Source organism: Leucopleurus acutus (assembly GCF_964270905.1).
Source record: "Leucopleurus acutus genome assembly, chromosome: 2".
Classification (NCBI taxonomy): Eukaryota; Metazoa; Chordata; class Mammalia; order Artiodactyla; family Delphinidae; genus Leucopleurus; species Leucopleurus acutus.
This window is the reverse complement of record NC_139143.1, coordinates 25,834,132-25,850,958: the sequence shown is the minus strand read 5'-3', so window position 1 is coordinate 25,850,958 and position 16,827 is coordinate 25,834,132. Positions and strand designations below refer to the sequence as shown.

Genomic DNA, 16,827 nt, shown 5'->3' with positions numbered 1-16,827 from the left:
ATGCCAGGAATGTTTGTGAACTGCAAAACGGGAACACTAAAGTGGACTGAATCTTGGGGAGCTATTAGCAATGGGTCCAACTTTTCCCGTTCAGTTCACTTCTTTCTAAAAGCTCTTTTTAATGAAAAACTAATCATGATCACTAACTCCTGCATCTTTGGAATGAGCTCAGGGTCCTTTCGCATGCAGTGAAAGCAACTACCTCTCTCCATCGATGTCAGTGTCAGAAGTCACAGGTAGTTGTGGTCCAGGGGAGGGAGCATTAGTTTTATCAAAAGACCTGTGTTTGAGACTTGGTGCTGCCACTTTTCCTTCATCCCCTCCCAGAGGCACATTTCTGAACCTTTCTGAGTTCTGTTTCTTAATTTATGAGTATTAAGTTCAAACGAGATCATGATTACAAAAGAATTCCAACAAACGTAAAACACTCTACAAAAGTTAAGATTTCATTAGATAACCTGATTGTGTGCAAACTAAGAGTAAATAGGTTCAATGTGAGGAAAGTATAAGATTCATATGAGAAAAGTTTATTCTTTATCTTTATGGCATTTATTTTGGATCTTCTTCATTTCTCAGAGAGTAAAAGCTGCTAGATAAGTGGTCACCATCTGATAAAGTAGTGCAGCAGAAAGGCTTACAGAAGAAATTTGAAAGAAATAAACTAGACAAAACTTGAGATGTTCACTACTGAGCAATAGCTGTTACCAATCATAACATAATTAACCCTCTTGCTGCAGGCTCTAATAGCACTCTGGCCTTCAGTGTCCTTTTTTTTTTTTTTGCGGTATGCAGGCCTCTCACTGCTGTGGCCTCTCCCGTTGCGGAGCACAGGCTCCGGACGCGCAGGCTCAGCGGCCATGGCTCACGGGCCCAGTCGCTCCGCGGCATGTGGGATCCTCCTGGACTGGGGCACGAACCCGTGTCCCCTGCATCGGCAGGCGGACTCTCACTGCGCCACCAGGGAAGCCCATTCAGTGTCCTTTTAATTACATGCTTTACACCTACATTCCCTCTAGACTCTAAACTCCATGGATCCTTACCTGAGATTAAACCTTTTACTGCCTGGTGGGTGATAAGAGTTCCAGGAAATAAAACATATGCATATTTTATTTACCTTTGTTTCCTGCTATGCACTGAGGGTCATTTACTTCTGGATTAATGAAATAAAAGCAGAGTTCTCTGAAAAACCACGCAGACATTGCCCAGGAGGTGTTCCAAGCTGGTTCCACACAACATACCTTGTCCTGGGTTTGACATCTCAGACAGTCACAGTCAAAGCAGTATTGGTCCCTCAGCTGCTTCCGGCGCTCCTCGCTGGTCATCAGCATATCCAGGTAGCAGATGGTGAGCTGCGGAGGCCAGAGGGGGAGGGGTCACACGGCTGCTGCGATCATTTTCTTTAACCAATGGCTATTACTGTGAATCATTAAAGTAAAACACGTTTTTATTGCACACCAAAAAGTGTAAGTAAGAGAGAAGATACAGCTTCTGGTCTCTCCACCCAAATAATCACATGTAAAATTGTTAGTGCATTACCTTCCAGTCTTTGTGATGTGGTGAGCACACGTGTATCATATATTTATTTTAAAGAATTGGGCTCATTAACTCTATATGCTTTTGCACCTTATCTTTTATTCACCAAACAGTAAAATATCAAGAGCTGTTATACGTTTGATATTACTAAGTTTTGGTAATAAATTTTGTAACCACTGGCAATCAGAGAAGCCAAATTTATCCTGGCAATCAAATGGGTGGCAGATTATGTAGCCAGATTGCTCTTAAATCCTAATCAATCCTAGAGCTGCTTCATGGAATTTAGGGTCAACCAGATTTGGAATCTTGGAACTTAGGAGACAGTTCCCTTACTTGTGAGGCTTTTATTTATTTATTTTTACAATACATTTATTTATTTATTTTTGTCTCAAGCCCACGCTAAGCAATAGTCTGTAACAACTGGGTTCCTGCCGCTGAGACCACAGCCACTTTTTAATTCCCTAAATCTTTCTTTTGCCTCATGACCGAAGCCAGAGCTGCCTCTGAGGTACAAAGGGCCACCGTATCAGGCAAGTTCCTCTTAAATTCCAAACAACCGATTTCTAAGCACACTTTCTGAAACAGCCTGTTAGGAAGTCTGGGGCAGCATACACATTCATCTTGAATTATCAGGCTCTCAGGGGCCCAGTTTCCTTACATGAGGTGAGACGGTGAAACGCACTGATCTCTGTGTTCCCTTTTGGGTTAACTCTAGGACCCTAATCCTCAGTCCAGCCCAATGGCTCTCAGTCATCAGCCCCAGCTATCGGGTCAGATTAATCGGTAGTACTTACCGGGTGATTACAATGGGCCCAGTGTGAAGCCAGCAAATGCAGGGCCTGTCACACCAGAGAAATATGCTTGACAAACCTAGGAGTCTATTACAAGGGCCAAAACTCATGAGTGATCATGCCAGGCAGTGAATGGGCAACAGGAGACTAGTTATTTCATTTAACCCCCAAAAGAGACTCCTACGGCTCCCTCAGTGTTCTGTAACTGCCTGGAACCATGACCTGGACTGTGCAATGGCTTTCTAACTGGCCCCCCTGCTGCCGTCAGTCTACATTGCATCTTCTAGGCTGCTTTAAGAGAGATCTTCCTATAGCTCATATCTGATCATGTCATTTCTCTATGCAAAGAGTTCTGATGGTTTCTCCCTGCCTATAGGATAAGGATACACAAGGCTTCCCCAGAAGATTTTCTGTCTGCCTTTCTAGACTCCGCATCTCTCCCTACACCCTACCATCTGTCACCATTATGTACAACGCTACCCGCTGAAACAAGGCACGCCATGCAACGTGTATGGTGTTGGCCTTTACCAGCCAACGCCCTTTCCTCCACTCTCAGCTTATTCAGAATTCCCTCCTCCTTCAGGCTTGGCTCAAATACGCCTCCTCCAATGAAGAATGTCCAGTTCCTCCCATGCCTCTTTCACGCCATTGAAGTCTGCAAAAATACACTGTATCAAAGCTGAAGGTCTCAACGGCAAAAACATTTTTATTCATATTTTTTTGGAAAAAAAAAAGCCGGATTACTAACTAGTAATGACAGCTAAATCATTTTATCAACCAAAGATAAAAACCTTTATTAAAGACTCGTTGACTCACTAGTTTTAATGGAGAATCTGCTCACTAAATGTAGGGCTCATTTAGTGGGAACATATATATGAAACTTTGCCATTGATCAGTGGATGTTTTAATGGCAAAGAACAAAACTGCATTAAAATATTAATGCTACTGACCGTGGCTTTGCCGTTTTAGTGCAGCTCTTATGGAAAATGCAGTAAATCAATTCCAACATTAGAGTAATATCATGAAAGGTATTTGCTGGATATTGAATTTGTTGCTTACTTGAAAATTTCAAGGCAAAGTGAACCCCTTTTCCCTGAAGCCCATCTTCTCATTATGTACTTTGGAGTGGATAATAAGATCAAATTAAAATTAGACTTGGTCTTCGTTTCTCGAATTACATTGTCACAATTATAAATTTTTCTAATACTGGCTCTCAATTGAAAATAGACTTTGAAAAATCCTCCCTGTCTTTAAAGTCAAACCTGAGTGTTATTCATGTCTCTTCTCTTTATCACACCCTCAGAGCCAGTCAGTTTTCAAATTCTGCTAATTCTAGCTTACAGATATATTCTTCAGATCCCCCATCACAAGCCACCACCTGAATCTCCCGTCTTTCAGGCTGCCACTGTCACCTCCTGCCCGGATTATGCATCATTCTCCCAATCTTGCCTACACACGGAAAAACTCATCGTGCCGTTCCTCTGCTTAAACTCTTCAGTGATGCCCCATTTCCTGTCCCCCTCCCTTCCAACAAATATTTAATGAGTGCATCCTATATACCAGGCACTGTTACAGACCCTTCAGGTGAACTGAGATCCTCAATAAGGCCCCCATGGGTTGCTTGGTCTGGTCCCTGCATATTCCCTCATCTGCTGGTCACAACTGAATTTGTCAGTCTATTGATGTGAACAGCTTCCTGTTCCTTGAATTCACCATTCTGTCCCTGGCTCCTGTGTCTTTTTTTTTCGGTATGTGGGCCTCTCGCTGTTGTGGCCTCTCCCGCTGTGGAGCATAGGCTCCGGACGCGCAGGCCCAGCGGCCATGGCTCACGGGCCCAGCCGCTCCACGGCATGTGGGATCCTCCCAGACCGGGGCATGAACCCGTGTCCCCTGCATCGGCAGGAGGACTCTCAACCACTGCGCCACCAGGGAAGCCCCGCCCCTGTGTCTTTGTCTAGAATGCCTGCTCCTGTCTTAGCCAACTTTAACTCGCTGGATCCTTTAAAAGTCTAGGAGTCACTTCTCTGGAAGCCTTCCTTATCCCCTCCCATCACCCCTGATCCTTACCACCACTCGAGTGTCCCTGCTCTGAACTTCTAGAAAGCCCTGTGCCCATTTACACTATTTTAGTTTTCATATTCTATTATTGTGTTCTGTTCTGTGTCAGTTTCCTCAATTACACCTTGAATTCCTGAAGGCAAGGTAAGGTCTTACTCATCTTTGTATTCCCAACGCCCACCCCAGTACAGGATACCAGTAAGCACGCAGTGAATTTGTTAAATGACTTAGCAAATAGAGATGGCTGGGAGAAGACGAAGACCGTTACGATCCCAAAACATTTTAGATGAAAACTGATACTTGGGGATACTGATATGTGCTCAATCTGTGCAAATCACATTTCTCTCAATTGCTGTGGCTCCAGAAAACACCGGCATCCAGTGGCATTCTTTGTAACAGCTACAATCTCTTCTAACCAGGAAAAACCAGGAAGCCTGGACTGTCCAGCTTTCTTCCATGATCCACGTTCTTGAAGACTGTCAGCTGATAACATGTGTTTCGTAGCTTAACAAAACCCAGAAGAGACAGCCATCGGCAACCCAGCGTGTGAGCCACGACTTAAACTATAATACACACATCTCTTGGTAGGAGGTACTGAATGAGAGCCAAAACCCCCCACAAACGAACAAACAAACAAACAGAACAAAAAGCAGCCCTTACCCCCTGCTGGACACAAAACAGTCCCAGAACTCAACATCACAGTGAAAATCCTTAAACAGCGAAGTGTTATAAGTGGTGCTGGTATGAAGGGAAGTGGTGCAAAAAGTCCAAAGGATGACTTTATGTGGAGAGAAACAAAGGTAAGAAATTTCTGTTAGGGTGGAACCCTGTGTAATTTTCCAGGTCTCCTTGTCTGAGGTTTGAAATGTTCTCATCTCAAACTGGCAATGCGTTGGCTTTCGTGTTACTTTCTTTCCGGGGCCCGTGGGACACACCTGAGGATTGGTGGTAGCTTCAAAATGGGTCTAAGGTTCTATGCCACCTCTGGTTTTGTGTCCAGCAAGCCTCATTCATTCACTCAACAAATACAGACTGAGGAGTTTCTATGTTACAGGCGCTATCCGGTCTTCTCTCGTGCAGCCTGCATTCTGGTACTTCCATCCCAAATAGCACATTTTAAAACCGGGGGCGCCCTAACGAGCAATAAGGCCAAAAGGCAAAGTTGATGCTGCAACACAAAACTTCTACGTTTCCTTCTTTATCCAATTTCACAAAAGCCAGTATCTGCACAGTAAAAAGGAATTGTCCCTCTTAATTAACCTCAAAATGTCCTTTCTCCCTCTCCACTACCTCTACCACAGGGGGCCGGTTTTAAGTGTGCAGGGTGTATCTTCAGTACTGGGGTGGCTACAAGCATGAAGTGAGCAGGGACTAGACACGGGAGTCCCTCACTGATGCAACAGTCGTACACAGCGAACAGCTGTCCCATCCGGGATGCCAACAGCGCCCTCAGTGAGAAACACTGCTGGTCTTTACACCATGTATGCTCGATTTAACAGAAAGTCAACCCAACGAAGTGTTACTGAATGCCTCCTGGGCTGTAAGGCAAAGTGCTGGGTGCTAAAGGAGACACAGTAAGACACAACTGCCTGTCTTCATGAAGCTCACACCTGAGTGGAGAAGTCACCAAAAGAGCTGGAATAAGTGCCAAAGAAATATTAATAACCGCTGTAAGAGAGAGCTCAGAAGAAAAGATCTTTTAATTTGAGAAATCAGGAAACGCTTTACAGAAGACATGACGTTTGAGAGGGCCTTGAGAGGTGTATAATGTTAAGACAGGTAGAAATGGTGGGCAGACAGAAGGGGAGCAACTGAGCAGAGACAACGTCATGCACCAAGACGTGTATAATGGTAGGGAAAGAAACCTATCTTCTGAACAAGCTGGTATAAAAAGGACTTATAGGGAGAATTCTCTCTTTGCTGCTCCAGAGATGGAAAGAGAAGGACATGAAATAAGCACCAAAAGACAGTGTTTTTTCAACTAAATGAAAAACAACCCGGGAGAAGAACTGGCAGCCAAGCCTAGGAAAAAAGATATAAAGAGATTTCTTTGTTGTTTCTGAAAAGTCCAACTGTTTCCAATAGTTTTTCTGTTTGCTTGTCAGGTTACCTTTTCTTTTTAAATTTAGTAGAACACCACCATCATTATCAAAAGGCAGCCATCCCTCAGCTCCCAAAAATGTTGAAATTGGATAGTGGTCCCCCCTTCTTACCTGCCTTGAGGTCACACAGGACCCAAGGAAAAAAATCTAAATTCTATATACTGTTGACAGGTATCCCAGTGTACCAACTACACTGATCCTAAAAATTGGAAATTCAGTAAGTGGCTGTATAAGAGACAGCTTATTCAGTTGAAAATCAGTTTGGACCGAGTCTTATCAAAGCCAAATCCCTGTCTACATAAAATATGGTACCTCTGAGTTTAGGTTTTATTGGCTGAGTGCTGCATAAGTGCAATAAAAGCTTATGATGGTCTGTTTTCCTTGCAATAAATATCCACTTTAGCAAATTGGAAGGTAGAAGGAAACTGGGTTCTAAAAAGCGTAAATATCTATAACCCAGAATTCTGGGTAGTAACTGTGCAAACCCTGTCAGGATCAGGTTCAGCAGCCCTGGAGCAGCCCACCTGCAGCTGTCTTGTGAGACCTCGGACTTCTGAGAAGGCTCCTCTCATCAAAAGAGGCTGGCTGGGCAGCCTGTAAAACTGGAAGGGTCAAGGCCAGTTCATTGCTGGAGGTCACACTTCCTGTCCCCTATTCCCTTTACATCTTTGCGTGGACAGTTACCCAGAGATGCTGACGTTGATAGGTTTGTAAAGGTCCAACGACAACCTGAAAGAGTAAAACTCGTTTGCTTTCTTAACACGAAGGTAAAAACGAGTCACCTCTGAAATGCAATTAGGGACCTTGGGAATCAGTAAGCCCTTGGGATCTCATTCACAAGCTGGGCTGCCCTCCCTGCCTATGGAAAGATGACCGCTTGCAGAGATGTGAGGGGCCGCTGAACTGTCATACGCACAAAACACACACTCTGTCACACACACACCTCTCCCCCACACACATACAACAGGAACTGTCATCATCCAGAAAAATGGTGATTAAAAAAAAAACGTTAGCTCATCTATAATCTGGGAGAGGTGATGGATAAATGAGTCGCTGGGTAGAGGTGTTATACATCTTCTCCTTGGCAGAAGGACAATGAAAAGCTGCCCCTCAGGCACAACTGGCTTTAGGGCAGGGCCTTGCTGAGAGGGTCTTTGATGGAAAAGGAGCCCAGCCAGTGGGAAACACGGGTTCCTTACCTCCTCTCCGGCCTCAATGTCTCGGACTGCACGCAGCAAGAGGTGGGGTCCGTTGAACACAATTGAACAGTTGGGGTCACAGCTGTGATTGAGCAAAGACATACTGCAGGAAAGAAAAAAAAGGAGAGACCATCGTGGCCCAGTAGATGGAGTCAAATATCTAAACATAACGACTATTGTGGGCAAAAAACACTTCAGCTTAGGGGCAGGGGGACAGGTAAGGTTGACAGTGTACCAGGGATTGAGTGCTCTGGGGCCTCTAGCCCACTTCCTGTGAAGTGAAACGCTCCCCAAGACGGAGCTCATTAGGGAAGTTTGTTAATAAAAACATTCTGAGTCCTTCTGGGGGATGGGTGAGGGGAGGTAGTTGTCTCATTATACCAGCCAGTAAGGCAACCCAACATGAAGATGGGGAAAAAAACCTGACCTGCAAAGGAATAATTTCTGAGATAATGGGATACGGCAGTTAAAACCTCCGCCAAGACACCACTGAGCTTCCCACACAGGACCGCATTTGTCAAGCTCCTTTGGAGGAACTGCCACCTTCACGAGAACATGCACAGCTACACTGAAGAATAATTAGGAGTACTTCCTCTGCAACAGAACGCTAGGTTTATCTCGCTAAGGAGACCCTCATGCATTCTGGGCCGTGGCCAAGTCATTTTATTACCTTGGAGGCACATTTGTTTTTTCCATCTGGGGAGGGAATGGATTTAAGCTGCCACCACATTTACAGTTAGAAATAACTATAAGTAAGCATCACTATGTAGAAACCACTTTCTTAGCACTTGAGCATGTTTATCAAATTTAACCATCACCATAACATTCTGAGGGTCATTTACTGATGAGGAAACGGACACATGGAAGTTAAATGACTTCCCCAAGGACACATAACTAGTAAATGGTGACTGAATTTGAACCGGGTGGTCTGAACTCAGAGCCCATGCTCTGACCTAGTCTATGTTACTGCTTTTTGAGGACCCATAGCATAGACATGTAGTTGAACTCGTGAGAAATAAGAAGCTGAATTCTCAGATTCACAGTTAATTATAAGAAAGACCCTATTTGTATTAGGACCCTAATAGCATGAAAACAAAATGAAACTAGGAGTGACCCTGGAGTGCTTGTGGAAGGACAGTCTAGTAGCTCAGTGATTCAGATCACCTCAGAGATAGCTGGAGAGAAGGCTTCAGAAGGCCAGAGCCTGAAAGTGTTCTCGCCTCCTGGAGCAACGGGGCTCAGAGTACGCTAAGCGGAAAGACCAAATGAACCCGACTGGTGCAGTACAGCAGGTCTGGTGAAACGATCATGTGCATCGGCCCAGAAGGGTCGGGGAATAACAAAATCTCAGCCTGATGGTTTATTGGCACCCACAATCCCCAACTTTTTACCCCAAAGTTCCTGAGAACAAGAATTTAGGTCTGTGGTATACCTCTTTGTTCATACCATGGCATATAATGTGGGGATATAAAACGTTCTGTTATTTTTTTTAAACTTCACATTTTCCGTTTTCTTGTAACTTATCATTAAGTTTCAAGCGCGGCTCTTGAAGCAGCTGCTTGTAACAGCCTTTCTAACTACTTTTAAAAGGTTGGGGAGGTGGGTGGGAATTAAAGTTCCTTCTTCCAGTAAATGAAATGCCATCCACCATACCTAGGATACAGGCCAACACCCACTTCCTGCATCTCTGCATTACAGATGGTGAAAGAGTTGCAGATCACCTGTAAAAACAAGGGGGAGACAGGATTACCAGTCACCTAAGAAACTTCACAGGCAAGAGAACAAAAATTTTCAAAATAAAATGTAGGATCCTTGGGACTTCCCTGGTGGCGCAGTGGTTGAGAATCCACCTGCCAATGCAGGTGACACGGGTTGGAGCCCTGGTCCAGGAAGATCCCACATGCCGTGGAGCAACTAAGCCCGTGAGCCACAACTGCTGAGCCTGCGCTCCAGAGCCCACGAGCCACAACTACTGAAGCCCATGTGCCCTAGAGCCCATGCTCCGCAACAAGAGAAGCCACCGCAATGAGAAGCCCATGCACCACAACGAAGAGTAGCCCCCGTTCACCGCAACTAGAGGAAGCCTGCGTGCAGCAATGAAGACCCAACGTGGCCATAAATAAGTAAATAATAGGGATGGAGCAGGAAAGAGAAAGAGAAATTTTAAAGAATATGTGCCAGGTGTTAGATTTACTTCTCTTCGTGATTTTATTTATTTATTTATTTTTATAAATTTATTTATTTATTTTTGCCTGCGTTGGGTCTTCATTGCTGCGTGCAGGCTTTCTCTAGTTGCAGCGAGCGGGGGCTACTCTTCATTGCGGTGCACCGGCTTCTCTTGTGGTGGCTTCTCTTGTTGTGGAGTGCGGCTTCAGTAGTTGTGGCTCGTGGGCTCTAGAGCAGGCTCAGTAGTTGTGGTGCACGGGCTTAGTTGCTCTGCAACATGTGGGATCTTCCTGGACCAGGGCTCGGACCCGTGTCCCCTGCATTGGCAGGCGGTTTCTTAACCATTGCACCAGCAGGGAAGTCCCTGCAGTGTGTTATTTGAAATGTGCTTGCACCCAGTCACCCCAAACCTTCTCTCTTACCTTGTCACTTAGAAACAGAACATGAAAATTATAAAATCTAATCTGACTGGTTTTTAAAAAGTAAATGATAGTAATGGTAAACATCAGGTCATGAAACCATGATGCTATCTAAGGCCAAACCAAAAACATTCATTTAAAAATCTATGTGTTGGGCTTCCCTGGTGGCGCAGTGGTTGGGAGTCCGCCTGCCGATGCAGGGGACACAGGTTCGTGTCCCGGTCCGGGAAGATCCCACATGCTGCGGAGCGGCTGGGCCCGTGAGCCATGGCCACTGAGCCTGCGTGTCTGGAACCTGTGCTCCGCAACGGGAGAGGCCACAACAGTGAGAGGCCCTCGTACCACACACACACACAAAAAAATCTATGTGTTGATAAATAATGCTTTTTTTGGGGGGGTGTACAAAACTAATTTAAAGCAAATTAAACTATGTATATCACTTGTTAAATGGACAAATTAAAATTCTGTCCTTATGTTATATGAATATTATTGATTTTGCAAATGTATTTTACTGTACAAGCTAGGTAATAAATAAAACAATCTTACTTAGGTAAACTACTTTATCACATCCCATATCACAATATACTTGGACATGTGTCCTTCTAGACCCTGGTACATTCAAGTACTGTTCCCACAACTTTAAAAGTGTCTGTCACATTTCAAGCTGTGGTCACAAATAGTGTACACTCGACATACAGAATACTCAGCATTGACTTGCCAAGGCTAAAATCAACATCAAGGCCAATGTCATAACTGAGGGAACAGCAATCATAAAATTGTGCTTCCTATTTTACATGTTTTTCAAGGTCAAACTACCAAATGTTAGCAAATGAGGATTCACAGAATGAAGCCCCTTTAGATAAAATGTTTGCTTTCTAAAATCCACCCATATTTTCATTTTTCTAAGGGCTTTACTCAGAGCAGAACTTATTATATCTTCAACAGCTGTCCTTGATAATCGAAAGCAAAACAGGAATGATATTCACAAATTTGCCCATTGTTCTTTCCCTGAGGATATTACCTAGCATTTCACCTCCTTATAAGTCATCTGATGAAAAAAGCACTTACTATAGATGTCTGTCAAGTATGTATAAAAATATAAAGCCCTGGAACATGATTTCCATTGTTTAACTTCCCTCCCACATCCTGAGGCTCAGAACTACTATGATATTCTTAAATTATAAAATTTAACTTATTATAGAATATTGTTGTAGGTTTCCATAGCTCTGACATAAGAGTCTTTTCTGCTAAAAATTTCATTTAGTCATGCTCTTATCCAAAAAGTTTATAATCACAATGAATTCAACTTTTTCCCACAGAGCACACTTAAAGATTCTTTTGTTCAACTCGAATTTCTAAAAATGTTCTCTTACCTGATAATCTAGTTTCACCATTCTCTTTCCATGTAATTGGAGCAAAAATCTACCCGTGGGCAGTGCCAGTATTCCTCACTGTAATTTTTCTGAGTTTCAGTACTAAATTCCTAAATGAACTATGCTAGGTGGTGAGTATCACCTGACTGAGGCTGAATTGAATACAGCAGTGTGTGCCTCAAATCAAGTTAATTGATTTTCCATCAAGTTCACGGAGAAAAGAAAACTGCAGAAAAATATTCCACGTGAAAGATAATACTGAACACTAACCCACTGCTTAATGTAATCCCCAAACGAAAGATAAATTCAAGTGTGAGCTGAGGTTATGCTCACTATGTAGAAATTAAGGTGAATATTCTTTCCAGGAGAAAATTTGGCAGGCGAGGGTTTGTCATACTGATCATACTTGACATCTCAGGGACTGAAACCCCAGAAGCATGTATTTCACATTAGAGCACGTGAAGTGTGCATGACTCATCTGCAAGCTGCACGGGCCTGCACCAAGGTGTTTTGGGGACTAGTGCCTGGAGCTGTTTCTAGCAAGCAGTGGCCACAGATGAGGGAGCATCTCAGTGGGTCAATCCTTCTGTGGCTTCCCAAGCCTACCCAATCCCTGGACACTGCCCAATGACCCACGTGAGCGGAAGCCAGGAAAGAAAGGACACCAGACTAGAGAGTCACAACTCTGGTTACGTAGTCCAGAGGATGCAAGAAATTAGATTCTGAGGTTAGACAGTCTCTCTTGTGATCTCTCAAGGTGTGCTCCTTTATTTTCAGAAATATAGAAGCAAGTAAAAGAGAAAATAAACCATGGCTTCATTCCCACCCGCACCCCAACCCTTTCTCTAAGAGGTAATCAGTCCTTCCCCGCTTCCACCAGCCACTCTTACAAACAGACAGATACACAACAGATGGGTGAGACTTCAATGCAAGGACACGATGTGATTATTTGCCCTTTCTTCTGGTACCATATTAAATTAAACAGCATAATGAATACATAAATGGTACTCTTCCCAGCCTCTCTCCTGACCAGGCGCCTGAGTTGGTGATGATGAAACACCGGCATGCACCCTGCACCACTTCAGTAGTGCCCTACAGAGATTCGTAAGGGAAGACCCCTTGTCCCATTCAGAGTTCATCAGAATGTGAAGAGGAGGGGATTTGAAAGGCAGATTAAATACATCTTTTCTTCTATAACGTGTATTGCTGAAAGTAAAGTCTGATAGACTCTTCTTGGCTAGTTAGTGGGACTACTTAGTTGGAAAGCAATATAGAAGCATGAGCTTTAAAAAGATAGACAAGCCCCGGGCGAGGGAGAGAAGCTGACTGCTGGGCTTGGATCTGGTCCTGATCAAATCTTCCAGTCTCTTCCCAGCCTCTTCTGAAAAGTCTTCTCTCCTGGGGGGTCTCCGGTCTCACCCGGCTGGGGAGGGAGACCCCTTGGCCTTTGTTCCTGCATGCTGTCCACATACTCACTCCCACACTTGGCACAGGATATTACAGCTATTTCTGTATACTTGACTTCCAAGAGAGTAGAACTTCTACATTATTCATTTTTTCCTCCTGGCTCAGACATGTCTGACACACTGTGTTCAAAAACTGTTTGTTTAATATTAGTGACTTTGTTAGCCTTTGTGACTTCTATATAGAATTGTTAATAAACCAAGGCAGAACTTCCCAGGTGGTGCAGTGGTTAAGAATCTGCCTGCCATTGCAGAGGACACGGGTTTGAGCCCTGGTCCGGGAAGATCCCACACGCCGCGGAGCAACTAAGCCCGTGCACCACAACTACTGAGCCTGCGCTCTAGAGCCCGTGAGCCACAACTACTGAAGCCCACGTGCCTGAAGCCCACGTGCCTAAATCCCGTGCTCGGCAACAAGAGAAGCCACCACAATGAGAAGCCCACGCACCGCAACGAAGACCCAAGGCAGCCAAAAATAAATAAATAAATAAATTTATTTTAAAAATGTAAAATATAAAATTATAAAAAAATGTATAAATAAACCAAGGCAATCATCACCATACAGCCAAAAAAAAAGTTCTCTTAACATCCTCCTCTCCTTCTCACTTTTCTCTCTCTCCCCATCTCCATTCCTTCCTACAACAAAGTCATAGTTGTAGGAGGTCACAGTGACTTACACAGACTAGGTTCTGGAACTATAAGAAGATACAAGGTCAGAACACTGCCCTCAAGGACTCTGAGACCAGCAGGGGAGACAGCTGTATTAGTCAGTTAACAACATTCGAACTGTACTAGTGCCCAGCAGAGGGGTCGCTAGCTCAGCTGGGGCAGGTCAGTGAAGGCTCACTGAAGAGCAGATGCCAGAGGAGGTACCTGGAATCTGGAGTCACGAGTGTAACTCAAACTTCTTATTCCTTATGTGACACAGTGGGAGAAAATCAACTTAATTATAAACCCTAAAAATCTGGTTCCTTAGATTGAGGAAAACTGGCATAAACCTAATACCTACACAGACCCCTTTGACTTTCAAAAGTTAAAGGTGGTGACATCTGATAATAGTAGCTATTACAAAGTAAACACCAATAAGTAAAAGGAATAGGGGTCTAGGGTTTTGACACAGATTGTAGAAAATACCCACCACATTTCTTTCTTGGTTTAAAAAGACTCACAAACCTCTAAAATGTGTCTTCTCCTCACTCCATGCTGTGGAGAGGAGAAAAAAAGGCACAGTAGTATTAAAGATAGTAGTACCTAAAATACCATGATTTAATTGTTTTCTCTGAAGAGCCAGGAAGGATATACTTCAATTAAAAAAAAAGAAAGAAAGCAAGCAAAGAAAAAGAACCAGAAAGGAGATGTAGGAAGGGCTGAACGCAGGCCAGGGTGGAGAGCGGCCTGGGTAGGGATGACCTCAACGCTTCCCTCCACCACTTGCTGAGGCTGTGTGAAAATCCTACTACTGAACTCACAGTTTTCCAGCACAGAAAAGCCTTTACTAAAGCCAAATGTGTAGCCTGAGAGACACCTGACATTTCTGTGGTGCCCTTTGAAGGCCTTCTCATCTTATCTTGTCTACTTCTCCAGCCTCTCACCAACAAGCTATTAGTACTTTAGCTTCATTTTAAGGACGAGGAAAAGCAAGCTAAGAGAAATACGTGTGCTATTCTCTGGTACACGTTCACCAGCTCTCACAAAGCAGCAGAATGTAGTTTGTCTTAGCAGGAAACTCAGGCCCGAAGGAATTACATACAGGACAGATTGGGAGAAGGGGGTAAGCGAAAGGCGAGGTCTGGAACAGTGTTGTAGCCGGGGCCTTCAGAATTAGAGATTTATTCACTCATTTATTAAGGGCCTATTATGCACCAAGGCACCGCCAGCAAGGAGCAAAAACTACCCCTTTCACCACTTTGCCTGGTGACCCAAGTGAAATAAGAATGTAAAAAATGTCACATTTCTCTCCAGTTCTGACAAAGTTTGGCCTCCCTCAGCCAAAGATTATTTTCCTGACTATTGGCCATATCTCTTTGCAAGTCACTCTGTCAAAATACAAGTTGCAATGACGCAGGGCAGCACTCTAATCTGTCAGCTCAATTTAGAAACACATGAGACGGCTGGTCTTCCACGGCCCTGGGTGGCGCACTGGCCCCCCCACCCTCTGATCATTCACACGAAGGATTGCTGGGGATTACTGAAGACCAGCTGGGAGACGTAAATTAAAATGGGTGGCCTTTGAAGTTTCCACTCTTCCATTGTTTGACTGCAGCCAGCCGCCCTTACCAAATTAGCGCCACAAAGAAAGGGATGCTCGCTCCCCAATACAGGCTGGAAAGATCAATCAGCTACAAAAGAGGAAGCAGCTAAGGAAGAAGGAGAAAAGGAGGCCTTGATACCTTGTCACGTGACTGTCACGGTATTTGTAGGCATTCACACAGGGAAGGATCTGAGACAGAGTACGGAAAAAACTCTTCCTTCCCACATGGCCCTCCTGCCATCTTCCTCCCAAATAAGCATGATTGCGGTCTCTTGTTTCACGGATGCCTTCTGCCTTCGCACCTGATCACATTTAAAAACATAGGGAATCTGTATTTTTTATGTGGGGTGAAATGTGCTAACTTACGTGTCTGCATTTCTACACTATTGGCCCATTAGTTTAGATTAGGAAAAGCCAAAAATAAAAGACCAGAATTTACCAGAAAGCTATAATCCTGAGGAATTGTGCAGATTAAGTGAGATAATACATGCAGGCCTCCGAATGGCTCCTGGCACACGGGAAGCTTGGTAAATAGTAGCAAAATCATTATTATTACCCAGTTCATCAACTATAAGACAGACTCAAGAATTAGTAAGATGCACCATTATATTATGCACCACTAAGAAAAACCACTAACAAACTATATTATGCTATTAGTCGTAAAAGAGATTCCAATTTCAGAGAGGTAAAACTGTGAAAAATATGAACCTTGGGATTAATGAAATACAACATCACTATGTACAGCTCCAGGCTCCCGGAAGAATGTAAATAGAGGTCTATACAGAGGGTACTGGGGGACATACAGGACGTCTGTGTCAGCACAGCCACATCAGGCCCTGAGTTTCTGACCTCCCAGAAACCCTCCCACTAACAGACTGGGCTGCTCTGGGTTGGGAGACTCTTAGCATCACCCAAAGGCATTCACCACTGTCAGTTCATTGTTCGCCATCCTCTGAATCAGTCATCATAAAACAGACTACCATAAGTCACTCAAAACCCGAAGTACAACCCCGGTATAAAGTTACATCGCTTGCGCCAAGTCAATGGTCTTGCCAAATCTGGCTATGCTCTGGAGGTGACCTAATGCACATATGTTCCCAGTATCTTCTTTCAGTACTCAGTTAAGCAGTGCAATTTTCCCTGGAATGGAATTTAAATTAGTTACTTTAAAACCCAAGTTCACATTTTCCCCCACCTACCACATAGTTCTCTCTAAATAACCAAGTGAAAGCGTTTATGAGGATACATTGGGTAGAGACACTGCAGACGGATTTCAAAGTCACTCATCATTATCCTGACAAGTCATACAGATACGTATTGTATGCTCCGGAATCTTAGCTGGTTATTTTTCAAGGAGAGTACTGGCCTTCAAGACAACACGTAAGGAACTGAAGAAAGACATACAAAGACGTATACAGAAACTACACAGGACCTGAAGAAAACCAGGGCACGTTGCTTCTGCAACATCCTTG

General features: G+C 44.0%; 1 protein-coding gene across 2 annotated transcripts in view; it reads right to left on the bottom strand.

Annotated features, from left to right (window-relative positions):
• Positions 1-16,827, bottom strand: part of SMYD3 (SET and MYND domain containing 3) — a 708,690-nt gene that overhangs the window by 142,383 nt on the left and 549,480 nt on the right. For both annotated transcript variants that reach the window (XM_082833475.1, XM_082833476.1), the window contains 3 exons: positions 9,337-9,404; positions 7,684-7,786; positions 1,239-1,349 (listed from right to left, as the gene is read on the bottom strand). In XM_082833475.1, coding sequence (XP_082689601.1) covers positions 1,239-1,349; positions 7,684-7,786; positions 9,337-9,404 — 282 coding nt within the window. The remainder of the gene's footprint in view (positions 1-1,238; positions 1,350-7,683; positions 7,787-9,336; positions 9,405-16,827) is intronic.